The sequence below is a fragment of the Ambystoma mexicanum genome, chromosome 13 (genome assembly GCF_040938575.1).
Source record: "Ambystoma mexicanum isolate Mex_15411 chromosome 13, UKY_AmexF1_1, whole genome shotgun sequence".
Lineage (NCBI taxonomy): Eukaryota > Metazoa > Chordata > Amphibia > Caudata > Ambystomatidae > Ambystoma > Ambystoma mexicanum.
Window position 1 is genome coordinate 548,867,424 of NC_090938.1, and position 27,149 is coordinate 548,894,572.

General features: G+C 46.6%; 1 protein-coding gene across 2 annotated transcripts in view; it reads right to left on the reverse strand.

Annotated features, from left to right (window-relative positions):
* Positions 1-2,113: 2,113 nt before the first annotated feature.
* The window catches only part of HROB (homologous recombination factor with OB-fold), a 526,210-nt gene continuing 501,174 nt past the window's right edge, over positions 2,114-27,149 (reverse strand). For both annotated transcript variants that reach the window (XM_069634316.1, XM_069634315.1), the window contains 3 exons: positions 24,037-24,156; positions 22,846-23,074; positions 2,114-3,179 (listed from right to left, as the gene is read on the reverse strand). In XM_069634316.1, the coding sequence (XP_069490417.1) occupies positions 3,109-3,179; positions 22,846-23,074; positions 24,037-24,156 (420 nt within the window). In that variant the 3' untranslated portion in view covers positions 2,114-3,108. The remainder of the gene's footprint in view (positions 3,180-22,845; positions 23,075-24,036; positions 24,157-27,149) is intronic.

Consider the following 27,149-nt stretch of genomic DNA (forward strand, 5'->3'; position numbering starts at 1 on the left):
GTGGACCTCACACTATGGGTAGTATTACTAGCACGCCCTGTCGACGCCCTTTTTTTCGAATTTCAAAAACAACTGTAATACTCTGCAGCTTCCACTAGATGTCGGCCTATGTACAGCATGTGATCTAAGCAGATTCCACAAGCCTCAGAAATATACATACATGCATACATGCAAACACTTTTGATTTAGTGTGCTGCTTCAATTTATTTATTTTCAGGGTGATTAGGCTTTTGTTTATTCTTAAAATGTTTCCTCTTCGCCCCATCAGCAGGTAGATCAGCAATACCATCAATACTAGCAGGATATGTTTTATGTTTTTATTAAGACTATTTTCAAGTCATCCTACAATTTCGCAATTCACTAAACCAGCATTTTTAAATAGGTGAACTATTTTCCCTGAATTTAAGGAATATTTAGAAGATTCTTTGGAAATAGTTTGGCATAGAAGTGCCAAGAAACCAAAACATAGAATGCTGCAGGTTAAGATGATGTAATTAGTACCCAATTAGCTTATTTGACAAAGATCAGCTTTATCGTAGTCATTAGGGTTAGGTATAGTATGTTGAAGACTAGTCCCATTGAGTTCTTGAACAGCAACTTAGGCGTATGTACCCACTATCAACAGCCGTGCAATGTACAGTTAAACCACTGGCCATAGATCGATGCAGAATGATTTCAAGCTGAATATCATCCCGATTGGCATGCAGTATAGAAAATTACTTATCATTCAAAAGGGATCAGTCACAGTTTTGCATTAATTTGAGAGTCAATACCCGTCTCGTTTCCCAAGTGACTCAGATGCTTCATCAGCTATAGCAAGTCAAAGCGTCTTGTACAGACATTGCATCAGCTAAGGTGGTTACGTGTTGGTTCACATCAGCAATACGTTCAGATCCCAATCCTGGAAAATCCAACAAAGGTATACTGGAAAGCTGCTGCTTCAACTACCGCCAGGGGAGGGTGGAATAGTAATTTTAAAAGTTTTGTTCAGTTCAAGACCACTAGTATCAGGCTGTAAAATGTAGTTCAAATTCGGATGCTCTCCATATTTGCACAAACTATGGCATGGGTCAAGTATTGATCCTTAAAGAACCCCGGGGGCTTTGGCATTATGGGTCCATAATAACTTAATCAAACCATAATAACTTAATCAAATACCATTTTCTTTACAGCCCTCTCGCTCAAGCTCATGCCCCACATGGGGCTCGGCACACATACACACAAAGTCAACAAGCAGCAGTAAAGCACATGAGCATAACTGATATACATAACTATGAGCCGCAAAAAGAAAAGTAAATATATTTGACCATTCATATCGGAAGAGAACTGTGCTCTATTGCCCACTGCATTGATTAATTCAAGATTGGACTATTCTAACAGCCTGCTGGCGGGCACCACAGCCTCTAATATTCAATCCTTACAAGTTGCACAGAACAATGCTGTGAGTAACATCTTCAATCAGTCACGTCGCACATCCATCTCTACCTTTAGGAAAAGACTCCACTGGCTACCCGTTAAACACTGCATAACGCATAAGATGCTTACTACGACCAATAAATGCCTAAGTTTTAGCAGCCCAACCTATCTGTCATCCCGTATAGGCATCAAACCCAACGTGAGGAAACTTTGTTCTTCTTTGGCGGTCACTCTCAATTATCCCAAATTCAGGACAGCCAAATTTGGAGGCACAACACTGGATGCTCAGGGTCCCCTTTTGTGGAACACACTTCCAGCAGGTAGACGGCAGATCCAGAGCTACACCGCGTTCAAACGTGCCGTCAAGACTCACTTTTCAACTTGGAATAATGTCCTGACCCATTTCTCCTTTTCCACTTTGTTTGTCCTCGTCTTGTTTTGTTCTATGTGCGCCCTGAGGCCCATGGGCATGTTGGCGCGTTACAAAAATTAAAATAAATAAATACATACATACATACATACATACATACATACATACATACATACATACATACATACATACATACAACACAAAGTGAACCATGATCCTTTTTTGTAAATCCTGAAATTTTGAGCACGTGTCTTGTTGATGTATTATGGAACCAAGCATTGGGAACAGATTGCAGATCCTTTCTCCAAAGGAATTTATTCAAAGTGGTCATGTTTAACATTCCCATTTTATTGCCAAAAATAAATACACTGGCCATGCAAAGGCAGTGACACCACACTCAGTGGTCAGTAATATTCTGGATAAACAGATCCTCAACTCATTCAAGAGCTGACATCCGCTATTTCAAACTCAGGAAGCCTGGACAAAACCTACAAACCAAAGAAAGTCTCATAAGTATTGCAAGTTCCATAACAGGCTGGTTATTTAGAGATCCAGGTTCTGAAATGTACTCGATCCATTGTGTAAACTAGACATATACATAACAGATGACAGCCCAACCATTCTTATACAGCATAAATCCACCTCAATGATGCAGGTGATAACAGAAATCCCCACAAGTCCTTTGCGCCTCAGAATTTCTTTGGAATTAGTGTATCCCATTAGGGTATGTGCTTGCATACACAGTATGGTGTATAGGAATATGCTCCTGAGAAAGGGCATGTTGGGCTTCTGGTCTGGGTGACTTATGTACATGCTTATATCAGTAACAGTGTGTGAAAGAGGGTCTCTTTTGTAGTTCATATGGGTTGGGGGGCATATTTGTAAACCTGCTTGGCTATTTAAGAGAGAGAACGTTGCACCCTCTTAGGCGAATTCATTGTTCAAGCACTGAACAAAACAAAATGGTTTTAAAACACAATGGTCAGCAGGAATAGCATAGTTCTCGACTAGAGCATAAGGTGAACGTTCTCTTAACATAATTGAGTGTTTCACCATGACATAATAGTTCAGGCATAGCGTGATGATCTGCGACATTCAGGAATGATGGACTAAGACAACACCAGTCCATTCCAGAAAAAGGTGCACAGGGAGGTATGTGCTCAACCCTTGACAAATTATACATACAGGAACAGTTTGCCAAGGCGCGAGAGAGGAATCCAGTACAGCCACAATCCCAACCCCAGGTGATTGATGTGCTCCATGGAACAGAATCATGATGCGATAGCCCATTATTTGCTGATCAGCACACTAAGATATGGATGTCATCTATGGCTTGCTCCCCCGAAGAGAGAGTCTTCTGTCAGTTCACCCATTAGGCTATCCAGGTCATCATCTGAAAAGAAAATGAACAAAAGAGCTTAAACAGCAAAGAGACATCTTAGACTCCTAGGTACGCTGATGAAAAACACAAGCGGTAAGTAAAGTTGCAAACCACAAAAGGCTCTCTTTTGTTGGCACCAGCAGGGAAGTATCAAGCTTGAAGAAAGGGGCCTTGTGCTGGGAAGCAGTTAACAGGTGCTGCAAGAGTTCTCAAAATCTAGGTCACGTTAAGTGGAAGTTAGTATACACCATCATGCCAACACTCACTAGTTACTTGACCATTAGAAGTCCATTTACCTGCCTAAACACTAGATTCTGGCTCACCATGTCACCAGATTTCCCCAGAAAGACCTCTTGCCAAATCCACCAATCACAAGATTACACACATCCATCTGTAACCAGCACCCCCCCCACCCCCATCTTCCTGACCTTCCAAATTCTCTTCCCGTATGCTCTTACTACTTCTCCTTTACTGCTTCCCATTTTTCCAATTCCCCTTCACAGGTCCAGGTCTGGTTATCCCAAGCATGGACACATTAGATACTGTAGCTAAGACAACGCTGTGGTCGTAAATGGCACAGTATAAATGACCATTACATTACATCGTAAAGTACAAGTTACAGCTCTGGCTGGGTAGGACCAATTAAGATGCTACGTACCAGTAAAGCTGGTCCACTTAATAATTACACGTTTTTCTCCATTGGATCTCTTATAGAGTGGTGTGCTTATGACATACATTACTTACCGTAATAGCATTTCTGATGATTGTATCTGCTTAGAAGCACATGATGTGCATATGGTCCGACATCCAGTGGTAACCTCAGAGTATTATATCTTGTCTTTTGAGGATCGAAAGGGGACGTCGGCACAGGCGTGTCTGTAACACTATCCCTATCGTGAAGTGTAGTGTACCCAAAATCCCTCACGCGCCGAGGTCCCTCCGATTGTATTTTTTCTGCCATGAGGGAGCCCAAGGCTACTGTGAGTGAGTACATGAAGAAGAGAGAAGTAGTAAGACGTCTATGTTCCTTCCACCCTGAGCGGGGAGGTAGGGAGAGCGCATGTGAATCCAAGCAGATACAATCATCAGAAATGCTATTATGCTAAGTAATGCATGTCTTCTGATGCTCGTTAATCTGCTTAGAATCACATATTATGCATAAACTAGCGAGCAATACCCAGAGTTGGAGGTGGGTTGTGAGAAGGAACAGTAGAGAAAAGATGTCTTAGTACTGCGTGTCCCACCTGAGAATCAGATCTAGAATGAGTGTCTAGGCAATAGTGTTTTGTAAAGGTGTGTACAGAACTCCAGGTTGCCACTTTGCAAATAGACTCTACGGGAACGTTTGCAATGAATGCTATGGAAGCCACAGTGCCACAGTAGAGTCTGCTCCAGGCTTGAAGGGCAGTTCTCTCTTAGCAAGAGCGTAACAGTGTGATGCATTTGACAATCCACCTAGAGATAGCTGATTTAGAGATAGGATCCCCTTTTCTGCCGGCTGCCACTGAAACAAAAAATTGTTTTGTTTTCCTCAGTGGTTTTTGTTCTTTCCAGGTAGAACATGACTGCCCTGCGCACATCTAGTGTGTGTAGGCTTCTTTCTGCCATGCTAGTGGGATTCGGGAAAAAGGTAGGAAGTTCAATCGATTGGTTCACATTCAACTTCGAGAAGAATTTAGGTGCAAATCTGGGATGCGTGCGCAGAACTACCTTATCCCTGTGGACTGTAACAAAGGGGTCTAGAACAGAAAGGGCATGTAATTCACTTACCCTTCTGATAGAAGTGATAGCCACTAGAAAGGCCTTATGCCTTTATGCATTGGCTCAAAGGAGGGCACCATGAGCCTGGTTAAAACCATATTTAGATCCCATCCAGGAGCTGGGTGAGAAATGGGAGGATACTGTCATGATCTCTGCTTCCAAAAGGTCAGGGTTTTCGCACTGCATTCCGGCATCTGAAAGACAAAAGCTTACCAGCTCTTCGCACGCTCCGGAGGCCTTCGGCGCTGCATCCCGCATCTGAAAGACAAAACAAGGTGCGTTTAAAGACATTGGAGAACTTTAATACTCACGTGCCATTACTCCTTTCCACATCTAACCCAGTGGATATTCCGGCACCCTGCAGCCGCTCCGAACTTGTACCTGCAAAATAAAAAGACAGTTAGAGCGCATCGTGAAGCAGGCAACAAGCGCTTACTTACGTGCTTCCAGGCGCTTCCATTCATCACACGGGCTCCATCTTCAACTCACTTCAGCCCGTCATCCGCCATCGCCAGAACCCTGCAAAAACAAGAGACATCATTACTAAAGACTTTTAAAGACATTAGAATTACTCGAAACTTACCGTTCGTGCAGTAAACGACGGACAGCAGTCCTCTGAAGTCAAGAGGCCTGCTCCCCTTATCCAGTGAAGAAACTGGTTACAGCACCCTGCCCCGAGGCAGATGGAGAGCACGGCGTTCACTTACCTAAGACATCTTACCCTTCGAGTCAGACATACAGTGCACAGAGGTCCAGCCCAAAGAGCCAGCCGTGTGTTACACATCACCTTTGAAGATACGGTATACGCCTAGTCAAGACCGGCGCCTCTACGGGAATCAGGTGAGCGTTACAGATACATTCTTTTAACCCCTTCCATAAAGGCCTTAATCACCGGTATCTTCCACCATGGCACATTTTGTTGTGACGTGGTGTAGGCTGAAAGAGCAGCCAGATGAACCTTCAGAGAATTGAAGACCAACCCTGTGTCCAACAAATGGGTTAAAGTACAATGTGTGTGGGTGAGCAATTGATGGGATTGATGCCCTTGGTATTACACCAGATAACAAAACGTTTCCAGGTTTCCTATCTTCCCTGTGAATGTCCAGGCACCTCTGAGGGAGCTGTAGGTGTCCAAACTTTATGACCCCAGGAGCCAGGCTGCTAAGTTCCGAGTTTGTGGGCATGGGTGTAGGTCTCCCCCCTGTCCCGAGACAACATGTTGTACGGGCAGGGTAGTTTTACTGGTGGGGGACATTTCCATCAGATGAGCGAACCAGGGTTGGCGGGTCCACATGGGGGACACCAGTATCACGGTAACTGGTTCCTGGTGCATCTTGTGCACTATTTTGCTGAGAACGGGAGTGGGGGGGGGAAGCGTAGAAACATTTCCCCGACCATGTTATCCAGAGACCATTCCCTTTGGAGTGGTTCTGGGGGTACCTGGAGGGGTAGTCTTGGCATTGAGCGTTCTCCTGAGTTGCGAACAGATCGATCTCTGGCAAGCCCCATTCTGCAAAGACGTTGGATACGATGGCTTCCTGCAGACGCCATTCGTATTCTACGGGCAGAGGGAAATCTTTGATGAGCACGTCTCCCAGAAGATTGAGTTCCCCAGGAACATGTTGGGACAACAGAAACATCTTGTGCTTGAGAGCCCATATCCAAATGTTTTGGGACAGCTTGGATAGCCCTGGAGAGTGAGTGCCCCCGTCTGTTCAGGTAATACATGGCTGTAGTGCTGTCTGTTAGAACCAGCAGTGTCTTCCCTTGTAGTTGCATCTGAAAAGCTTTTAATGCTTTGAACACCGCTAATAGCTCCAGTAAGTTTATATGGTTGTACGCTACTTGTGGGGACCACACTCCAGCGTTTTCTGCTGAAGCAGGTGAGCCCCCCTGTGAGAGTGGCTTCCACTGCAGGGATGGTGAAGGTTTTCCCCTTCAGAAGGTTTTCCCTTGACCACCAATGCAGAGAGAGTTCGAGGGCTGGCGAGTCAACTACCAGATATTCCCATTGTCCACTGGTCTGACACCACTAGCTGTTGAGCCACTCTTGCATGGGACGCATGCGCAGCCGCGCATGGGGAACCAAGTATATGCATGACGCCATCATCCCTAGCAAACGCATTGTTTTGCGCACCGTCACCTTCAGACTGCCTACATATTGAGGGATCTGAAAAAGCATGTTCTGAACCCTCTTGTTGGAGGGGAAGACGAGGCTGTCTTTCGTCTGGATTATAGCCCCCAGAAATGGTTTTACTTGGCTGGGGATTAGACTGGATTTATTCTCGTTGATGGAAAATCCCAGACTGAACAGAAGGTCTACGGTCCTTTGGGTGTTCAAAAAACATGTATCGTACAAGTCCCCTTTTATGAGCCAGTCTTCGAGGTAAGGGTAAACCGGGACGAATAGCCTGCGCAGGTGTGCTGCTGCTACTGCCAGTACCTTGGTAAACACCCTTGGCGCCGAGGCGATGCCGAAGGGGAGCACTTTGAATTGCTAATGCCTGTCCGCCACCATGAACCCGAAATATTTCCTGTGCGCTGGCAACATTGAAATATGAAAGTATGCATCTTTCATGTCCAATGTTGCCATGTAGTCCCCCTGTTTTAACAGTGGGATTACCTCCTGTAGCGTTACAATGCAAAACTTTTGAGGTTTTATGAACTTGTTCGCTGGGCGCCGGTCTGGAACAGGGCGCATGGTGAGGTCCTTTTTGGGTACAAGGAAGTACACTGAATAAGTACCCTTGTTTACCTGAAGAATAGGGACGGCTTCTATGGCGTCCTTTCCCAGCAGCGCTTCCACCTCTCGATTCAGGATCTCCAGATGGTCCGGTGAGAGGCGCCGTGAGCGCGGTGGTCTGAATTGTGGAGGTCAGCCGAATTCCACGCAGTACCCGTGGGCAACTGTCTTTATGACCAACTGTTTCTGAAGTTATCCCCTCCCATGCTGTGAGGAAAGATGTCAAGCGCCCCCTGACCGGGGTGACATGGGAGGGGACCTGGATCCGATGGTCATTTCTGACCAGAGGCTGCGGCTCCTCTAGGATTGGGTCCTCTACCGCTGGCTTTGCCGCATCGCTGACCCATTGGTGAGTAGTATGCAGGGCTTCCTGAAGTTTGTCCAGCATTAAAGTTTCTCGTGCCATAGGTGTTCTGACTTGCACGGGACTGCCCTCGAAAGGACCGGCGAGCATTACCTCCTCTATGGGGGGGAAGGTCTTTGAGTAATTTGTTGCAGGGATTTAAGAGTCTCATGCTCTTTTTGGGCTGTTTCTAGGGCCTCATCGACCGCCTTTCCAAAGAGGGTTTATTGATGAGAGCGGCCTGTGTTTCAGGCTTAAACCCTGAGGTACGAAGCCAAGCATGCCTTTAAGTAGGGTTTCCTATGCCAGAGACCTGCATGCTGTTTCAGCCGTGTCCAGAGTGTTCTTTATCACATTCTGGTTCACTTGCCTGCCTTCGGCCACAATAGTGAGAAGCTTGGACCTGATGGGCTCTGGGACCTCCTGGAGACCTTCCTGTACTAGGTTTCATTGAGTGTCAGTATAACTCACCAGCAGCGTAGTGCTATTCGCTATGTGCGTTGTATATGCGGCCGCCGAGGTAACCCGCTTAACTAAGGCACATAACCTCTTGGATTGTCTGTCTGGAGGCGCCTCCCCCGTAGCAAGTGGTACTCCTGCCCGTTTCCGGGTGGTAGTCACTACCAGGGAATCAGGGGTAGTATGCCCTTTAATGTATTGAGGGTCTGAAGGAGCTGGGCGAAATACTTTTCTACTCCTGGGTTCACTGCCCGGGTTTGAGCTGGTGACACCAGGGAGGGGGCCAATCTTCTAATCTTCTCTTAATAGAATTAAGGAGGGGAATGGCCTGGCTCGAGGGCGGTTTCTCTTTCAGAATATCTTCTACAAAGTCCTGCTCAGGCACCACCTCTTGAGTAGTGATTTGAAAGTGATCTGCTGCCTTCCTTAACATGCTATTGAAGGCCATTTGGTCGTCTACAGGTGAGGCCTGGCGAGCCGGGGTGGACGCAGGAGAATCCAGGCACAGAACATCAGTGCCCTGATCCTGTTGGGTGAGCGTCCATGGGTCTGTCCCCACTTGGTGTGTTTCTTCCCCATTGTCCACAGCATCCGCCTGGTCCTCATTGTAGCCCTGCAGGAAGGAAGGTTCTTCATCTTCACTGTAAATGTCCTGATAAGTATCCATTTGAATGTCTTCATGATGGACGGGGACTGAGGGATCCGCCGGATCTTAGGTGCTGAAATACACTGCCATAGACAAATCCCCCCGTAGTCTTCGTCGAAGTTGTTCTTGCCGTCGAAATGACTTCAGGGGAAATAACCGACAAGTCAGGTTAGGATAAACAAAGTCTCTTATGTAAGAGCTCTGCTATAGGGCGACCAGTTATCTGGGTGGAAAAAAACAATTTGAGGGACCTTGGAGCGTGAGGGATTTTGGGTACACTACACGTCACGATAGGGATAGTGTTACAGACACGCCTCTGCCGACGTCCCCTTTCGGTCCCCGAAAGACAAGATACAATACTCCCCGGTTACAACTGGATGTCGGACCATATGCACAGCATGTGATTCTAAGCAGATTAACAAGCATCAGAATGAAATATTCCCTGACATCAGAGTTGGGATGTCCCAGTAATGATATATTTGCTACAGACAAACTATTAGGAAATATGTTCTTTTTACTGCTTTTTCTCCATAGACATCTATGGAACCCTCACCTTTTTGCGATTGTTTGATCCTGTCCTGACATTTGGAAGGCACATACAGCATTCTTGCTTTACTTACCTTGCTCGGCTCATCTATTTTGTGGGCACTGAATGAGTTCTCTAGGCGTACACCTGCTCTGGTAGCACCCAGAAAATGAGGGGCAGCTACAGAAGTACATCAGTCAAAGTTCCTCCAACAGCAAAAAGAAAGCCAAGAAAACATAAAAGCCAGCAAAACATTCACGGGACTCAAAACAATGACCCGGTTTCCAGCTGCTTCACTTACAAAGTCAAATCTTGAAGTGGTTGTTTTATCCAAGTCATGTAAGCCACGGAATGTGATGCCGCACGGAACAAATTCAATTGAATCACTTCATTTTTAAGGGCTTCGTGAGAATTGAGAAGAAAAACGAAGGGTCAGTGTTGGCTATTTAATTCATAATAAAATCCATATTCTTTATTTACAAATATACATACTTTAATAAACAATTGTTTTTGAAAACAAGTGAGCACACCTAAGTTTTCTCTTAGACAAATCACGCTTTTGCAAATACACATATAACAAATAGACTTACTATAGAGTTGGTACACCATATCAATGATATTATATGGACAATATATGACAATAGTTGCTTTATGAAACAATTAGCAACTCTGAGCTAGAGAAGTGTAAAAACATTAACACCATTAATGCAAAATTCAAGTATAGGTCATTCAAGTGATAGTCAACTAAAGGTATTCGAGAGCAGTATGAAAGTGGGTAAACCCCTCTATTCTCAATTCATAAATCTCGCTTTTCTGTAGTTTCGACAGAAATATCATCTAGGTCCAAGAAGGGCTGATGGCCGTCTTCCTCAGGACTTGAAAATGGTTAGTTCTTATTTTGGAGAAGATTTTAAATATATCCTCTCTTATTGCTGTTTTCACCATCCCATAGTATATCTTGGTGATACTAAAAACAAGAAGCAATAAAACCAATATTAAAATAAAATAACACTGCCGCATCGCTATTCTTCACAATGTCTCATAAGTTCCCATTTTAAATAAGAAGAACATTTACCAATTTTGTTCATCTCTGGTAGTTGGGTGGGATGTTTTCTCTGCAACTGCATACGCAAGATACATTCTATTTATCTGCAAAAACTAACAATGGAAGCGGTTGTAAACCTCTCATTCCTTTTGTGTAAAGCCAAGCAAACGCTGCAGCCCAGTGATAAGCAGCCCAGTCACTAACTTCTTGTGAATATTTAATTTGTGTCAGTTTCAACAAGGTTAAAGAAAGAAGTGAAGTCTATTGGTAACATGTCAAGCGATGCAGCCTGCACACCCGCAGCACAGTTTACCATTTGAATTATTTTTCAAGTCTAATTTCGATAACATCAATCATTCGCAACCGTTCCTTCTTGGTGACGGGAAGGGAAAGGAGAGAGTGATCAATCGCTACCCCTCTGCGTAGTGAGGGATGATTTCGATGTGACCCTCATGTCTCGCTATATATAATTTGAAAGTAGAAAGTGACTAACCATAGTCACAAAAAGAGGACTAGAATCCATCCATCCAAGAGAATAGAGATTGTGGGAATTGTAGTTCCCCGGTCAGTAGTGAACCATTGGTGCGTAAACATGGTTTTAAAAGGCAAAACAAAGGAGCCTTCTTGTTAGAAAATCGTTAAGTGGATGCCACAAATACATTCTGTCTAATCATCAGTGAATTATAAAAAGTTGTACAAATTATCCAAATAGTTTGTTTTGCACAGCAAAGTCAATGGGGAAAAGTAGTTCCCCAGTCAGGTTTGTACAATGGCTATATGTGCATAGTTTGGTACAGTACTTGGTTCAAATCAAAAAACGTCTTGGTCGGCATTAACACAACAAGTAAATACAGCAGAAGTTATGCTAAATCATCAATACAATGTAGTTTTTTATGTCATTTTAAGGTGTAAAGACGGATGGCGAGGTTTGTTTTCCCAGATTAGAAAATAAAAAATAGAAAGTAAAATAATGCCATGTGTTGGCTTAACTCTACCAATGCAGTCCATTTGGTCGACACTCGGGCATTATTATATTTATAGACATTGTGTCCATTCTTCTTGTTGATTTAAGCCATTAAGATGGCTCTGCGTGTGGTAAAGTCACCATTGTTCTGTCTGGGACAGCTCAACAGCTGTGTTTGGTCCATTTACCCTACTTTTGTCAGTGGCCCACCATTCAAGTTCCTCACAGTTATGTGTTTTTTCAATATAGTGGGCTACCAAAGGTGATGTGATATTTCTATTACAAATTTTGGATTTATGCTCAGTGATCCTTAATTTGAGGACTCTAAAGGTTTTACCTATATATGTTTTATTGCATGGGCACGTTATGGCATATATTACGTTTTTGCTACTGCAAGTAGTATGATTTTTCAAAACCTAAGTCTTATGGTTAATTGCTAGAGAGGTACGTGCTGAGACAGAATTGAAATGGCAACATCCCCCACATGGGAAAGGCCCGCAACGGGCGCTAAAACCCATGCTGAGGTGATGGAACAAGTTACTCACCTGTAACTATTGTTCTCCAGCATGGGTCTGGCATGGATTCACATGCTCATGAATATTCCCCGGGGTCAGGCTGGGAAACCTCAGTCAAGAAAAAATCTGTTTCCGTTTCACTTCTGAACTGTCTTTCTCCTAACAACCAATCGCTGCTCTCTGGGTTATACTGCCCCCAGCCAAAGACTATCCCTCTACCTAACCCCCTCCTCTGGCAGCCATCTTCAGATTTGGTAGCACGTAAAGTGGCAGTAGGACCAAGAAGAGCCGCAGAGAGGTAGGCAGGAGGGGCCGCATGTGAATCCATGCCAGACCCATGCTGGAGAACAACAGTTACAGTTAAGTAACTTGTTCCTTCTCCAGCATGAGGTCTGGCATGGATTCACATGCTCATGAGTAAAGAATACATAGCAGTACACACATGCACAACCACAGGAGTTGGCAAGGCTCAACATTAAGTATCTCAACATTAAGCATCTCTTACCCCCTCACCAGGCTCACCTTCAAGCGAACGGGTTGCGCAGCACTGCCTGGCCGATTCTGGACTTCTCCCTGGAATCGCTGTCGACGCAGAACTTCGTGAAGTTGTGCGTCGACCTCCGCGTAGCAGCCCTGCAGATGTCCAGCAGGGGCACACCAGACAGTAACGCCATAGTTGCAGCGATCGCTCTGGTCGAATGGGCTCTCGGACTGCCAGGCCGGTTCGCCAACCGGTGATGCAGCCGGAGAGCCACCTGGAAATGGAAGCCAAGGAGAGGGCCTTACCATGGTTCACAGGGCAAAAGTTCACAAAAAGTTGCGACGTCTTCCAGAAACCCTTTGTGCGGTCCACATAGAACTTCAGCGTTCTGGCTACATCCAGCGAGTGCAAAGTCCTCTGAGCCGGCAACAAAGGCGTCAGGAAGAATACAGGTAACACCAAGGGCTTGTTTAGATGAAAGTCTGACGGCACCTGGGACATGAAGGAGGGGTGCGTTCGTAGCACTACCATTGTATCGTGGAATGTCAAATAAGGTGGTTTACAAGAGAGGGCCTGAATCTCTCCTACTCGTCATGTGGAGGTGATGGCCACCAGAAAAGCTGTTTTCCACAACAAAAATGTCAGTGGCGCCGAATGCATAGGCTCGAACAGAGGACCCATGAGCCGAGTAAGCACCACATTGAGCTCCCACGCCGGGGCTGGAGCCTTCACCGGCCGGAACGAGCAAAATAGACCTTCGACAAACTCCTTGACTAATCGATACGACCATAAGGATGATCGTCCTGGAGACCTGGTGTAGCGGGAGATAGATGCCAGGTGAACTTGGATGGAAGCATGGCCCAGTCCTGCCTTGGCCAACGACAACAAGCACCTGCGGAGCAGTGACTCGTAGCGGGTCAATCTTCTGAGTACGGGACCAAACGGCGAACCTCTTCCACTTGTGCCCGTAGCATTTGAGTAGACAAAACTCTGCCCTTGGCAAGCACCTCCTTTCAATCCACTGGGGGATCATAGCCCCCAAACTCTAGCGATGCAGGAGACAGGCCTTCAGGTTCAGCGATCCTGGGTCGTAGTGCAGAATCGCGCCTCCTTCCCTGGCGAGAAGATCTGCGACCGCCAGAAGCTTGACTGGAGGGGATGCAGACTTGTCAAGAAGGTCTGGGTACCATATCGGTCTCGGCCACGCCGGTGCAACGAGGATCATCCTGCACCGGGCACGTCAGAGTTGATTGACTAACCAAAGAAGCAACGGAAATGGAGGGAACGCATACAGAAACATGCCGTCCTAGGGGGAAGAGAATGCGTTCCCCATGCTCCCTGGCTGGGGAAACCTGCTGGCGAAACACCGGCAGTTGGTGTTCGTCGACCGTCGCAAACAGATCGATCTGGGGATTGCCCCATCTGAGGAACAGGTGATCTACTTGGTCCTGCCGAAGCTCCAACTCATGGCAAGAGCGCAGCTCCCTGCTGAGAGAGTCGGAGATGGTTCTTCACTGCTGCCAGATGAAACGCGATGAGGAACATCCCCTCGGCTACAGCTCAGTGCCAAAGGTCCTGTGCCTCTTTGGAGAGCGCTGGGGATCTGGTTCCCCCTTGCTTCCTGATGTAGAACATCGTGGTGGTGTTGTCCGTGAAGACTCGTACCACCTTGCCCTTGAGGGACGAAAGGAAGGACTTGAGGGCCCAAAACACTGCTCGCAGCTCCAACACGTTGATGTGCAAAGTCTTCTCCTCCGGTAGCCACAGGCCTCTTGCATGAAGACTTCCGGTGTGCGCTTCCCATCCTTTCAGGGAGGCGCCCATCGTGACCGTCTACTGATGCGGTGGGGTCTGGAAATCCACACCTGTGGACAGATGTGCGTGCACTCCCCACCACCGTATCGCTCGACGGAAACTCTCCTCGAGTGTGATCTTGTCCTCGAAGCTTCCTGACACTTGTATCCAACGGGCATCGAGAAACTCCTGCAGTGGACGCATTCGTAGCCTGCACAGCCGAACAAGGGATATGCATGACGACATCATGCCGAGCAGGGACTTGATGGACCTCACCCTTGCGATCTTCAGGGCCAACAGCCGTTGTACCTTGCCCAAGATGGTCGCTATCCTCTCCTCTGACGGAGACGTCAGGCACGACACTGTTGAGTCGGGATCCCAGAAACCGTGCCTCCTGCAATGGAATCAAGCAGGACTTTGCATAGTTCACAGAGAACTCACATCCGCCAGGAGTTGGACGGTCCTCGCCGTGTGTTCGACGGCGATATCCTTTGAGCCAGTCGTCCAGGTAAGGGTACATGTGGATCCCTCGTAGACGCAGCTGCGCCACCACCGGCGCCAGGCACTTGGTGAAAATTCTTGGCGCCGATTTCAATTTGAAGGGAAGGGTCTTGAACTGGTAATGTTGCCCTTGAACCACAAAGTGTAGGAACTTCCGGTGGCCCTTGTGTATGGGGATGTGAAAATAGGCATCTTTCAAGACCAGCGACGACAGAAAATCACCCTCTCCCAGCTGTCCCAGCATGTGCTGAAGAGTCACCATCCGAAACCTTTGAGACTTGATGTACAGACGGCAGAGGTCCAAGATGGGCCTCCAACCTCTGGTGTTCATTTTGACGAGGAAGTAACGAGAGTACACTCCGGAGACCCGGAGCCTCTTTGGGAAGAGCTCTATCGCAGCCTTTTTTAGCCAGCCCTGCTGATGGAGGCAATCAGGGTTTCCCATTTGGCAGAACCCCATGTCGGTGATATCCGTGGCCACTGTAATGGCGTGGTCCGATGCCACCTCGACTTCATGTAGGATCTCCAACACCTCCGCTCTCTTCTCGTCGGGAAGGAAGTCCATGAGGGGAGCGAAAAGCTCCCTGTCGTAACATGCCATGATGGCAAGGGAGTTTGCGGCCTTGATGGTCGTCGCTGCCAGCGTGATAACTCTTCGCCCCATGGCATCCAACTTCATCTCACTGTCCGGGGGACGAGGCCGCAGACGAGAAGGCGCAAGAAGATTTCTTCTTGGCCGCCGCCGAAACCACCGGAGACGGCTGGGACCGTAAGGACTTGGGCGCAGAGTCCGGCACCCTGTATTTCTTCTCATAGCGGTCCCTCTTCGCCGGGGCCGAGGAAGGGTTCTTCAAAAGGAACAACCCCTCGTCCCAAATATCATCCAAGAGAGGGATCGAAAGTACGGTCTTCCTCTTAGCCTAGTGGCGCTGGTAAAGGAAACCCTCTTTCTTCTTCTCCTTCTCAGGGACAAGCTGGAACACCTGCAAGGACATTCGAGATCATGGCGTGGAACGAGCCTATCTCGACGGGCGGTGAAGATCTGGGCAGTGGAGATGGTATATCCCCCAATCCGCCGTCATCATCATTCGTGCCCGTCGTCGCTGTGTCCGGGTCATCCCTCAGGGGCATGGGGGTGGGGGGGGGGGCAGAGGGTGAACTCTCCTCTTCTTGGATGGTGGTTCCTCCGGCGGGTGGGGCTGCCGGCGCAAGAGGCATCCTCGTCCGGATCTCGGAACATAGGGTATGCAGAGCAGTGAGAATGTCCACTCAGATATCTCCAAGTGGTTGCTGAGGTGGCTGCGGCAACAGAGACGAGGGCGTTTGCGGCTCAGGCTGGTCCTCCAAGCCCTGTTGCTCCTAGTTGGTCTCCTCAACGTCATCTTTGTCTTCCTTCCCATAGGGCCTACTCTTGACGCATTTTTCCTCCTGGAGGGTATGGAGGTTGGTAAGCTCCTCCTCAGAGGAGATATCTGAGCCCTGAAGGGCTACCGTGCCCCCCCTTCTCTGCGACCAAAGGAGACGGTTTCGGGGAAATGATAGGAATCATCTTCTCCGGTGTCTTTTCGATGGGTTGAAAAGAGGACTCCCTCTTGGAAGGCAGGGATACTCTTGCCTTCGGCCGTGTCATGCAGATCCGCCTCGGCGGCCTTTGATAGGGACGCCACCACTCCTTCGATGGAAGGGGCCTTCATCAGATGTACCTGGGCCTTCAGAACCTTAGTCGAACCTTCTGAGGCCTTCACCTTAGGGGGTGATTCTGAGTCCAGCTCCCCCTTGGCATTCTCAGTAGGGCCTCTCTGGGTCTTCTCCAAGAGCCCCGGATGGTCCGACTTCCTCTTCTTAGAAGAACTTGAGCGTTGGCTCGTGGTCGAAGGCGCTGGAGACGCTGTACTCACCCTGGCCGCCGCAGAGCCCATCACAACGGCGCTCCCGGTTGCAGTGGACTCGCTGTGCTTAGCCTTATTTTGGGGCCCCGTGGGAGGGCCGCTCTCAAAGGTCTTAGAAGACCGCTCAACTTTCTTCTTCTGGGCAGGGGAGGCATGCTGCCGGGACTCACCCACAGCAGGGGCCTTGGCCTGCAGACACTTGTTGAGACGCCTGTGTCGGTCACTCAGCGTGCAGGATACCATCTCCTGACAAGACGCACAGTCATCAATCCACGTGCGTCGGGTCCGAGTGCAAGCAGTAAAGGCACAGGGAATGTCCGTTGTCCAAAAAGGCATTCCGTAGGTTGCAGCCGGGGAAAACTTTAAAGAGAGGAGCCTCCTCCTCCTCCTCCTCCATGTCCACACTGTGTAGGCCTTAAAGAATATTCTAGAATCCTCCAAGAAGAAACTCGGCACAATTCGCTGAAGAATGCAAAGAAAAGCGCCCCCGTTAATTGGAAGGTGGATCGATGGAGCCTGAGGCTCAATTGACAGAATAAATAATGCAAAACTCTTAGAAAAACCGCAAAACACAGTAAAAGCTCCTGAGCTATAGCACGAGGAATCCCTACACTTGAATGTGTGGTAAAAATATGAAGATGGCTGCCAGAGGAGGGGTTTAGGTAGAGGGCAGTCAATGGCTGGGGATAGTATGACCCAGAGACCAGTGATTGGTTGTTAGGAGAAAGACAGTTCAGAAGTGAAACTGAAACTGATTTTTTCTTTACCGAGGATTCCCAGATTGACGACGGGGAATATTCATGAGCATGTGAATCCATGCCAGACCCATGCTGGAAAAGGTAGGTCATTTCTCACCTGTAAGTCCTTTGTCAGCGCTAGAGATCCATACTTTTAAATGTTTTCCTTTTTTGAAAACATATATTGGACATTGTAGTATAGGGTTGTTCAATTGTAATAAATGCTAATGTTTGAATATTGCTTTCTTAATTTCATTGTGGTGGGTTTTATACGTCAAAGCGCATATTAGGCGGCGGTTAGTATTTTCTGTAATTGTCTTTTTAGTCAACAGATTATCCCAGTATTGATGTCTAGTTCTTTTTTTGATTGTCTAAGTAGTTTAGATGCCCGCCTTCCTCTTTGAATTTAAAAGAGGAAGCTTTGACCAAAAATCTTTTTAGATTCAGATCCTCCTATTACATGCATATCAAAAGGAACAGCGGCCTTAATTATGCCACCTACTATATGAGGAAATTTGAACAACTTAAAATCATACTACTTGCAATAGCAAAAACGTAATATATGCCATAATGTGCCCATGTAATAAAACAGAGGTAAAACCTCTAGAGTCATCAAATTAAGAATAACTAAGCATAAATCCAAAATTCATAATTGAAATATCACATTAAGTTAAGCCAACACAAGGCATTATTTTACATTCTATTTTTTATTTTCGAATCTGGGAAAACAAAACATCGCCATCCGCCTTTACCCATTAAAATGACATAAAACAAAAATGTAATTGATGATTTGGCATGATAACTTCTGCAGTATTTACGTGATGTGTTAATGCCGACCAAGAAGTTTCTTTTATTTTGGACCAAGTACTCTACACCAAACTATGCACACTTAGCCATTGTTCAAACCTGACTGGGGAACTACTTTGCCCATGGACTTTGCTGTGCAAAACAAATTATTTGGCTAATTTTTACAACTTTTTATAATTCACTAATGATTAGACACGATGTCTTTGTGGCATCCACTTAACTATTTTTGAACAAGAAGGCTCCTTTCTTTTGCCTTTTAAAACCATGTTTACACACCCAAGGGTCACTACTGACCAGGGAACTACAATTCCCACAATGTCTATGCTCATGGATGGATGGATTCTAGTCCTCTTTATGTGACTATGCCTAGTCACTTTCTACTTTCGAATTATATATCGCGAGACACGAGGGTCACATCGAAATCATCCCTCACTACGCAGAGAGGTAGCGATTGATCACTCTCTCCTTTCCCTTCCCGTCACCAAGACGGAACGGTTGCGGATGATTGATGTTTTCGAATTAGACTTGAAAAATAATTCAAACGGTAAGCTATGCTGCGGGTGTGCAGGCTGCATCTCTTGACATGTTACCAATAGACAGGCTTAGATCAGCCTTGTGGAAATGTTACACAGATTGTATATGGGTCTAACAGAGAAATGTATTTTAATTTCCCTACAGGCACACGTTGGAGTACTATGAGCAAGAGAATGGGAGGAAGGTTCACTTCACTTCTTTCTTTAACCTTGTTGAAACTGACACAAATGAAATATTCACAAGAAGTTAGTGACTGAGCTGATTGTCACTGGGCTGCAGCGTTTGCTTGGCTTTACACAAAAGGAATGAGAGGTTTACACCGCTTCCATTGTTTTTGCAGCTAAATAGAATTTATCTTGCGTATGCATTTGCAGACAGAGAAAACGTCCCGCCCAACTACCAGAGATGAACAAAACTGGTAAATGTTCTTATTTAAAATGGGAACTTATGAAACATTGTGAAGAATAGTGAATGCACAGTGTGTTTTTATTTTAATCTTGGTTTTATTGCTTCTTGTTTTTAGTATCACCAAGATATACTATGGGATGGTGAAAACGGCAATACGAGAGGATATATTTAAAATCTTCTCCAAAATAAGAACCAACCATTTTCAAGTCCTGAGGAAGACGGACATCAGCCCTTCTTGGACCTAAATGATATTTCCGTCGAAACTATAGAAAAGGGAGATTTATGAATTGAGAATACAGGGGTTTGCCCACTTTCATACTCCTCTTGAATACCTTTAGTTGACTATCATTTGAATGACTGTTACGCTCACCTGGCTCCCACAGAGGCGTCAATCTGAACTGGACAGCTGCGGTCTCCACCAAGGTGACGCGTAGGGCCGAGATGACGGACTGGACTGGCCCACCTAGCTTTGTTTGCTTGGCCCGTCGGAATATTCTTCTGCAAATGGAGAACGGGAATTAACCACCCGTGGAGTTGAGTGTAAATTCCCCCCCAACCCCGCTGTTCTCCCCACAGATCACCTTTGATGTCCCCTCTTATAATCTCACCTGATGGTTTGAAAAGATGAGCTCTCCATCCTGCATTGAGCGCATGGGCGCGTTGATAACCAGTTGCTTCACTGGCTCAAAGGAATCGGTGAGTTCCAGAACAATATTGACTCCAAAAAATATGTAGTTCGTAAGAGTTCACATGTCTGACATTCACTCTTGTATGATTCCTTGCAGTTTGCAGCTTGACCCCAGCGAAGAGTTCCTTGTCGTAGCTAACGAAGTTCATGTAAGGATTTGGCTTATCCTACACAGTTCAATAAAATAAGGCCAGAATGTAAGCTTCTTGTGCCCTTATGTGTGGCGAGAAAATATGAAGTTCGAGGAATTATGCCTCCGGCGGTAAAATTAGGCAAGTCTATTGTGGTGAGAAGAGTTCCCCTTATTTGTCCCGTTGTCTCACCTTGTCGCCCTTTTGTTCCCCTTAGGGGCCGGGGTGCGGCGAGGATGCAATGGAGACTGCGCCGACCCGTGAAGAGAAATAGTACCCCCGGCGGTAATCAGCTAAGTCTATGGGGGTAATTACTATTGCCTCTGTTTATTTCCTTGGCTCACCGTTGCTTTTCTTGTGTTCCCCTTATGTGCCAGAATGCAGCGGGAACGTGCAGAAGGATGCGGTGGATCGTGAAGATGCTGCGAAGGCCGGTGAGTTCAGTGCGGCGCTGCAGCAGGCGAGGCGGCGCCCGTAAATGCTTCTTTCTTCCAGCTCGACGGTGCGGTGGATCCGGAATCCAGGTAAGGATCGAAGGTATGCTCTTATTCCAACCTTTCTCCTTCTGTTCCTCCCTTTTTCTAGAAGCTGCAGACTTGAGGCGGGCGTGGCAGAAGACTGGATGCAGGCTTGCAGACACGGTGAGCGTTACGCTGCTGGATGCAGAATAACGCGAAGCGTGTGCTGGTCTTTGGGCATGGTTTAAATAGCCTCCAAAGTAGTCCCAGTTAAGTATTCTTCCCCAGCCCCACCCGAGTAAAATATAGTCCCTAGGTAAAATAGTCTCTTCCAAGCCTCATTTGGCTTGGAGCTCTGCAGCATGGTCTGCACCAGGTAAGCTTGCAGCATGGTCTGCATCAGGTAAGTTCTACTCTATGAGCCCGACGCCTATGGCGCCAGGACTGACTCTCCATATGAGCCTGGCGCCATAGGTGCCAGGACCGCACCCAAGCAGCCCCTAACAGGGGCTTTTGGGCTTGCTCAAAACAACTTGATGCCTGCTTCCGGGGTTGCTGGACCTGGTCTGGTTCCCCGGGGGTAGGCATCATGACAGCGACCTATATTTGAATTTTGCGTAAGTTGTGTGAAGGTATTTACACCTCTATTGTCATAGATTGTTCATATACCATTATTGCTATGGTGTACCAACTCTATAGCGAGTCTATTTGTTATATACATATTTGCACATGTTAACTTCGTAATTCTGTGGAGAACTGTTTTGCACATCACAATAAGTAAATGTTTTTTGGTATATGTATAAAATGTTTTAGAAATGTGATTTGTCTAAGAGAAAACTAAGGTTTGCTCATTTGTCTTTAAAAACTATTTTGTATAAAGTGTGTATATTTCTAAATAAAGAAAATTGATTTTTATTATGAATTCACTAGCTGACACTGACCCTTTGTTTTTCTTCTCACTTATGTCGGGAGCCCTTAAAAATGAATCTGGAGCCTTTAAAAATGAAGTGATTCAATTGAATTTAATGTTCCGTGAGGCATCACATTCCGTGGTTTACATAATCGTTTCTTCCCTGATGCCCATGAAGAAGGGAATACCCATCCATTTGTCTTGTTTTATCCATGTCTACATCCCAATTTCCTGCGATTGCTTACTGATGTAAGTTTTTCTAGATTTAGGATTTCACCAGTAAAATCAGACTAAGGTCAACTATTTGCTTTTTAGTGAAAAGCAGAAAAACACCCTTTACATGCTTACACAAAGTATTTTTGCTTCACTGATTTGCTCTAATTGTTATTGGAATAGGTCGGAGAAATGGCAGTGATGGAGGGTGCCTACAGGGGGTACACCCCAGTCTTAGACAGTCACTTTTAAATTTCTCAGGCTCACGGATCGGCCTATGTAGAAAAGGCTACCTCTCTATGTGCATTTTGTATTTGGGATTAGATAACGCAAACCTATCTACGAAGCAACATAGTGCTGTACAAGTAATTTGGGGTTAACAGGGGTTGGTGGAAAGGAGGTTATAGTAGCTTGGCTATCCCATAATAGAGTAGTAGTGATACATACCTAGGAAGAGCAGTTCCCTAGTGACCCACGTCCCAATAGTTATCGGTGCAGGAGAACAGATGATTCTCCCATTATGAAATTCCTTGTTGTTTTTAAAGTTGCACACCTCAAACTACAGTGAAGTGTGGTAGGGGTATGTTGTATTATTGTATCCATGTTTTCTTATTTTGCTTTTAAGAAACATTTCTGTTACTTTCAGGATGTGCCCAAGACAGGCTGGTGGCAGCAGAGATTTTTCTAGCGCGCATGTTTGCATTTCACCACATTCGACCATTTCACAGACCATATACTTAAAATGGCTAGACATGTGTTTTTTGGCCTGTCCTTCGGGTCATCTTGTCCTTTTGCCTTCATCCTGCCCTCTCGGTTGTGGAAATAATGTATAAGAAATACCCTCTTCCAAGCAAAGCCTTTGCTTTCCCAGGCAAAAGTGCAGTGTGTTATTGGCTAGATGTGGGGGCTGGGACTGTCTGGTGTCAGACCACATCTTGGCCAAAATGTGCCTCTTGCTAGGCAGATGTGAAGGCAAGAGGTTGTCCATGATTCCACAACCCTTACCAGTTTGAATGGTGCCGTTCCTTAACATTTGTGGGCTTTTGGGCGACGCCAGCTCAAATATATAATAAAAGGAGGACCCCTGCAATCATTCAGACCCCATTCAACAGTGGTTCCTCTTACCTGTATCCCAGTCTGTAGAGGCTAATAGGTTTTCTGTTGCTTGTGTGTTAATTTTGAGTGTCATGGCCGAGGAGTCACAAAGTGTCCCTGATGTTCCTGGCAAGGCTTCTTTGGCTGTATTACAGTTGAGATCCTCCTTCAAACTCCGCCTGAAGACTTGTTCATGTGTCCCAGTGGATGCAGAATTGATCAGAGAAGAATCTGGTCTCGGGGGTAATGGATTGTGGGTCTGAATACACAAAACAGTAATGCATCAACATGGGAAACAAACTGCAAATTATAACCTAATTTATGAGGTCCCATAGTAGATATGCCACATATCACCATCCCTCTCGTGCCATGATGTATTAGTCATCAACACCCCATGCACCAGCCTCTCTGGTGCAGAACTAGACACTCCATAAAGCCACTGCACAATTTCATCACTCGCATATCTCACTGGCAGCAAGCTGTACTGTATTTATACCTTTTATTAATCTTTGGTATTTAGTGGAAACCCCCTCCTACATACATCTCTTCCTAGAACCAAGCTAGACCTTCAACCTACCCATATCATTTGGATGCCAAGCTACAACACCCAGATACTCTGCATGCATCTCTCTATGATGAAGGTGGAATCTCACATCTCTCTGGTACCAAGTTATCTATTCTAATTGCCGCCAGCTCTCTCTGGTACCAAGGTAACTTTATACGCATCACAAGAGCTTTCCTCTAGTAGTGGTTAGGACTTAGTGCTCTCTGACCAGAATCAAGTTAAAACTTTTTATAATGTTCAGTTTTTTCCACTCTACACAGATAAACAGATAAACTTAGAGGAGGCTGGGGCTGGAGAAATCTCAGACTTGAGCCTGCATGTGCCAATTTATCAGCTGAGGTTTGAAGCGCATGCACTTGCTCCTTTGCAAAGTGTGGTCAGGGCTTCATCTTTCCATGGCTCATAAAACCCCAATCTGCCACTCATCTTCGTACAAGAATAAACTGGTGTCTTAAGTGCTGTTTCCTCAGAACCTCACTAAAGTCTTGATCACAGCAAGGCCCTTTCCCAACCAATGCTGAGTCAACTAAGCTGAATCATTCCTCATAACTACTAACTCGCCAGAGAGCGAATGACTGACTCCGCCACCCAATAGTGGCTGCTCACACAGCTGCATGCAAATATATCTTTGGACAGAAAAAACAGTTTCCCCTTACCTGCTGAGGTTCTAGCAGTTGTCCGCCGCCTTCCCCTTTATCAGCTGGATAGATTTTCACCACATTGTTAGGTGTGACATTAAGGTAATGACTGCGACTAGATGGCGAGAAAACCCCGACCTGTGACAAGAAGAAATGGTGGACATCTCTGCTCACAAAGTTCAATTTAATTTTCTTTTATTGAGCATTTGTTAGGTGCCTATATGACAGAATTGTGTTTCAAAGCGCCACAAGGCTAAATGGGAAGGGAATAGGGGACAGAATAACAATAGTAATACAGTAAAATATACAGACATGGTCGTACTAGACCCTGTGACATTCGGATGTCCAATTCCTTTTAGGGGAAGTGCAGGAGATACGGATGCAAGCAAGGACAGAGGAATGGACAAGTGCTCGTGGAGGGCCAGGGAGGGAAGTGCTAAGTGGAACCAGGAGGAGGACCGCAGACTAAGTGCTAGTGCAGGTGACTCCCAAGGGTGGGGTGCAAAGTCGCCAGCAGGGGCCCGCAAAGGCAGTGCAGTGGGGAGGAGGGTGCTAGTGACGATCGGGTGAAAGGGCCTGAATGCAGTGAGTTTCACGAGAATCAGGCCACCAGTCAAAGCGGCAGTGAGGGGATTGACTAGGAAGGTAAAGAGGTAGAGAAGAGCAGAGTTTTTAGCAGTTTCCGGGACGTAAGGAGGTCCGGCTCAAGTCTGACGGGAGCAGGGAGGCTGTTCCAGAGTGAGGCACCAGCTGAGGAGAGAGACCTGCCCCCCACTCTCTGCTTCAAGAAGAGTTTGACAGTCAAAGAGTTGGAGATAGAGGAGCGCAGGGTTCTGGCAGGGGACTATTTAGGAAGGGAAAGTTGGAGATAGTGTGATCACAGGCCCCAGAAGGCCTTTTGGATAATACAGAGAATCTCGAATTTGATCCTTGCAGCCACCAGGGGCAGGTAGTGAGATTTTAGGACTGGAGAGATACGGTCCCTAGGCTGAGGCCAAGGATCAGTCTAGCAGCACTATTCTGGATAAGTTGGAGGGTGCGCAGGAGGAAAGAGGGAGATGGAGACAGAGGCTGTTGCAGTCGGCCAGCTCTCGAGACATTGAGCTTCTGGGGGAAGGTGAGGAAAGGGAGAATGCCCCGGAGGAGATGGAGCTGGAAGTGGGACTTCTTAATAAGGACCATGATGTGAGGGGTGAAGGAGAGAGCAGAGTCGAAGATGAGACAGAGGTTTTTGGCCTCACAGGATTGTGGGGATATGTTAGGAAAGATTTCATGTATGTGTAATTTTCCCTCCATTTGTGGACCCCCCGAAAAGTTTTGCGCTTGTTTGGCTTTCCTATCCTGACTTTTCCCAGTGGGATTTTGCTCACTTATTATGAGGAAACTGACACACCCTTCAGACTGTCATTATTGGGAAACTTTGTTTCTTGGTAACTTTTTAACAGTGCACACTGTACCTTCCAGTACTGTGCGCTGGGGTCCTTTTTGTTTTATGGCCCTGGACACCATCAAAGGATTTTTCTGGTGATTGTACAAGTGTGCCTGGGACGAACTGGTGGCAGCAGTTACTGTTTACTGAATCACACCTCGTTCACGCGTTTGGTTGAAGACTGTGGCTAGGTCCGAAAATGGCAGAGCCACAAAGTCTTTTATTCTGTCCCATGGCCATTTTGTCCCTTGCCTTCAACAGAGTTTCTCATTTGGGTATGCAGCCTCCCACGAAAACCGATCTCCATCACAGGCTTCTGCCGGTCACGTGTGTGCGCCCAGGAAGCGGGTTGGGACTGTCTGGCCCTAATCCACACTACTGTTGCCAGGATATCTGGAGTGCCTGAATGACTGGGACCCCCGTGGACTGTGATTGATCCACGACTGGGATGCCTGCATGAGAGCAGATCTTCTATTGGAAGTCCTCAATTTTGGCGCAAAGCTAATCTTGGATAAGAAAACGGGCTCTGCATCCATTCCAGGTCGATCACCAGAGCTCTTCCAGAACTACAGAAGGAGTCAAATATCCTGCAAGACGAAACAGACCTGTGAATCCGTCAGTGACGCTCTAGAAGGTTTAGGCACCCTTTCGCCCTTGCTGTCCTGTCGGACCCCTGTTTTCTTCATTGATGAAGGCCTGCCAAGGCCCTTCGCCCCTTTGGAGTAGTGGGAACAACTTCTCTCAGCGCCCCCTGCTTACCCACCAAACGAGCCCCTTCGGAAGTGCTCCTGGGCCATCTAGTGAACTGTTCAGCTCTACCTCAGGGTATCCCGCAGAACCGCCACCTTCTCGAGTGGAAGTCCGAGACTTGGGACATCGCTGGCCTGTGGACCTTTGCCCTGCCCCTGCCAAATTTTGCAGGCCTAGTTCCTCTACGTCCCAAATTAGGAGAGTGCGTAACGCGTCCCGCATCTGAGATTCCCGCGTCACTACTTGTTGGTGACGGTCGCTATAGGTACCTTGCCGTTCTGCCCTCCTGTGCCCTGAAGCCTGCTGGACCGCAATTTCATACCTACTTCGGAAGCTGAGAAAAGGCAACTGTCCTGTCAAATGCTAAGAGCTGGAGCGCCGCAAAACTAGAGGACTCGAACCTACTAGCGACCTCGACTAAACTGGTAACATTTGTTCCGGACTGTGCCGAGGGTCTGCAAGTATTTGCATCCCTTACCAGTGGCCCACTGAAAGGTATTTGATCTTGGCTGGGTTAGCCTGCACTCCCTAGCTATTCTCACTTTTTGAAAACTGCTCTGCCGCCAAGGGAAGACCCTACTCGAAAAGTGGGAACCAATTCTTCATTGCCGCACGCCCCTTCTTGACTTGCTAGAGCCCTCCCAAGAAGACCCGCTTTCTGCTTCACTTGCGCGATCATGCGCTTTTACACACAATTGTACTGTTGAGCAGAAGGCTCCCGACTTCTTAAGGCTGGGCTTGAAAGTTAGGGAACGACTGAAGAATTGCCTAATGCTCCCTGTGTGTTAACCTACCCTTCTCCTTACAGGTTGTGGCTGTGTTTTTCCCATTTGTCGCACTAGGAAACGTATTATATATATGCTGTATAGTACAGTATTTTGTGTTAACTGTTTTTGCATAACTGGAGTTTACTTGTGTCTATTGGTCCGGCCGACAATAAATGTACAGGTAT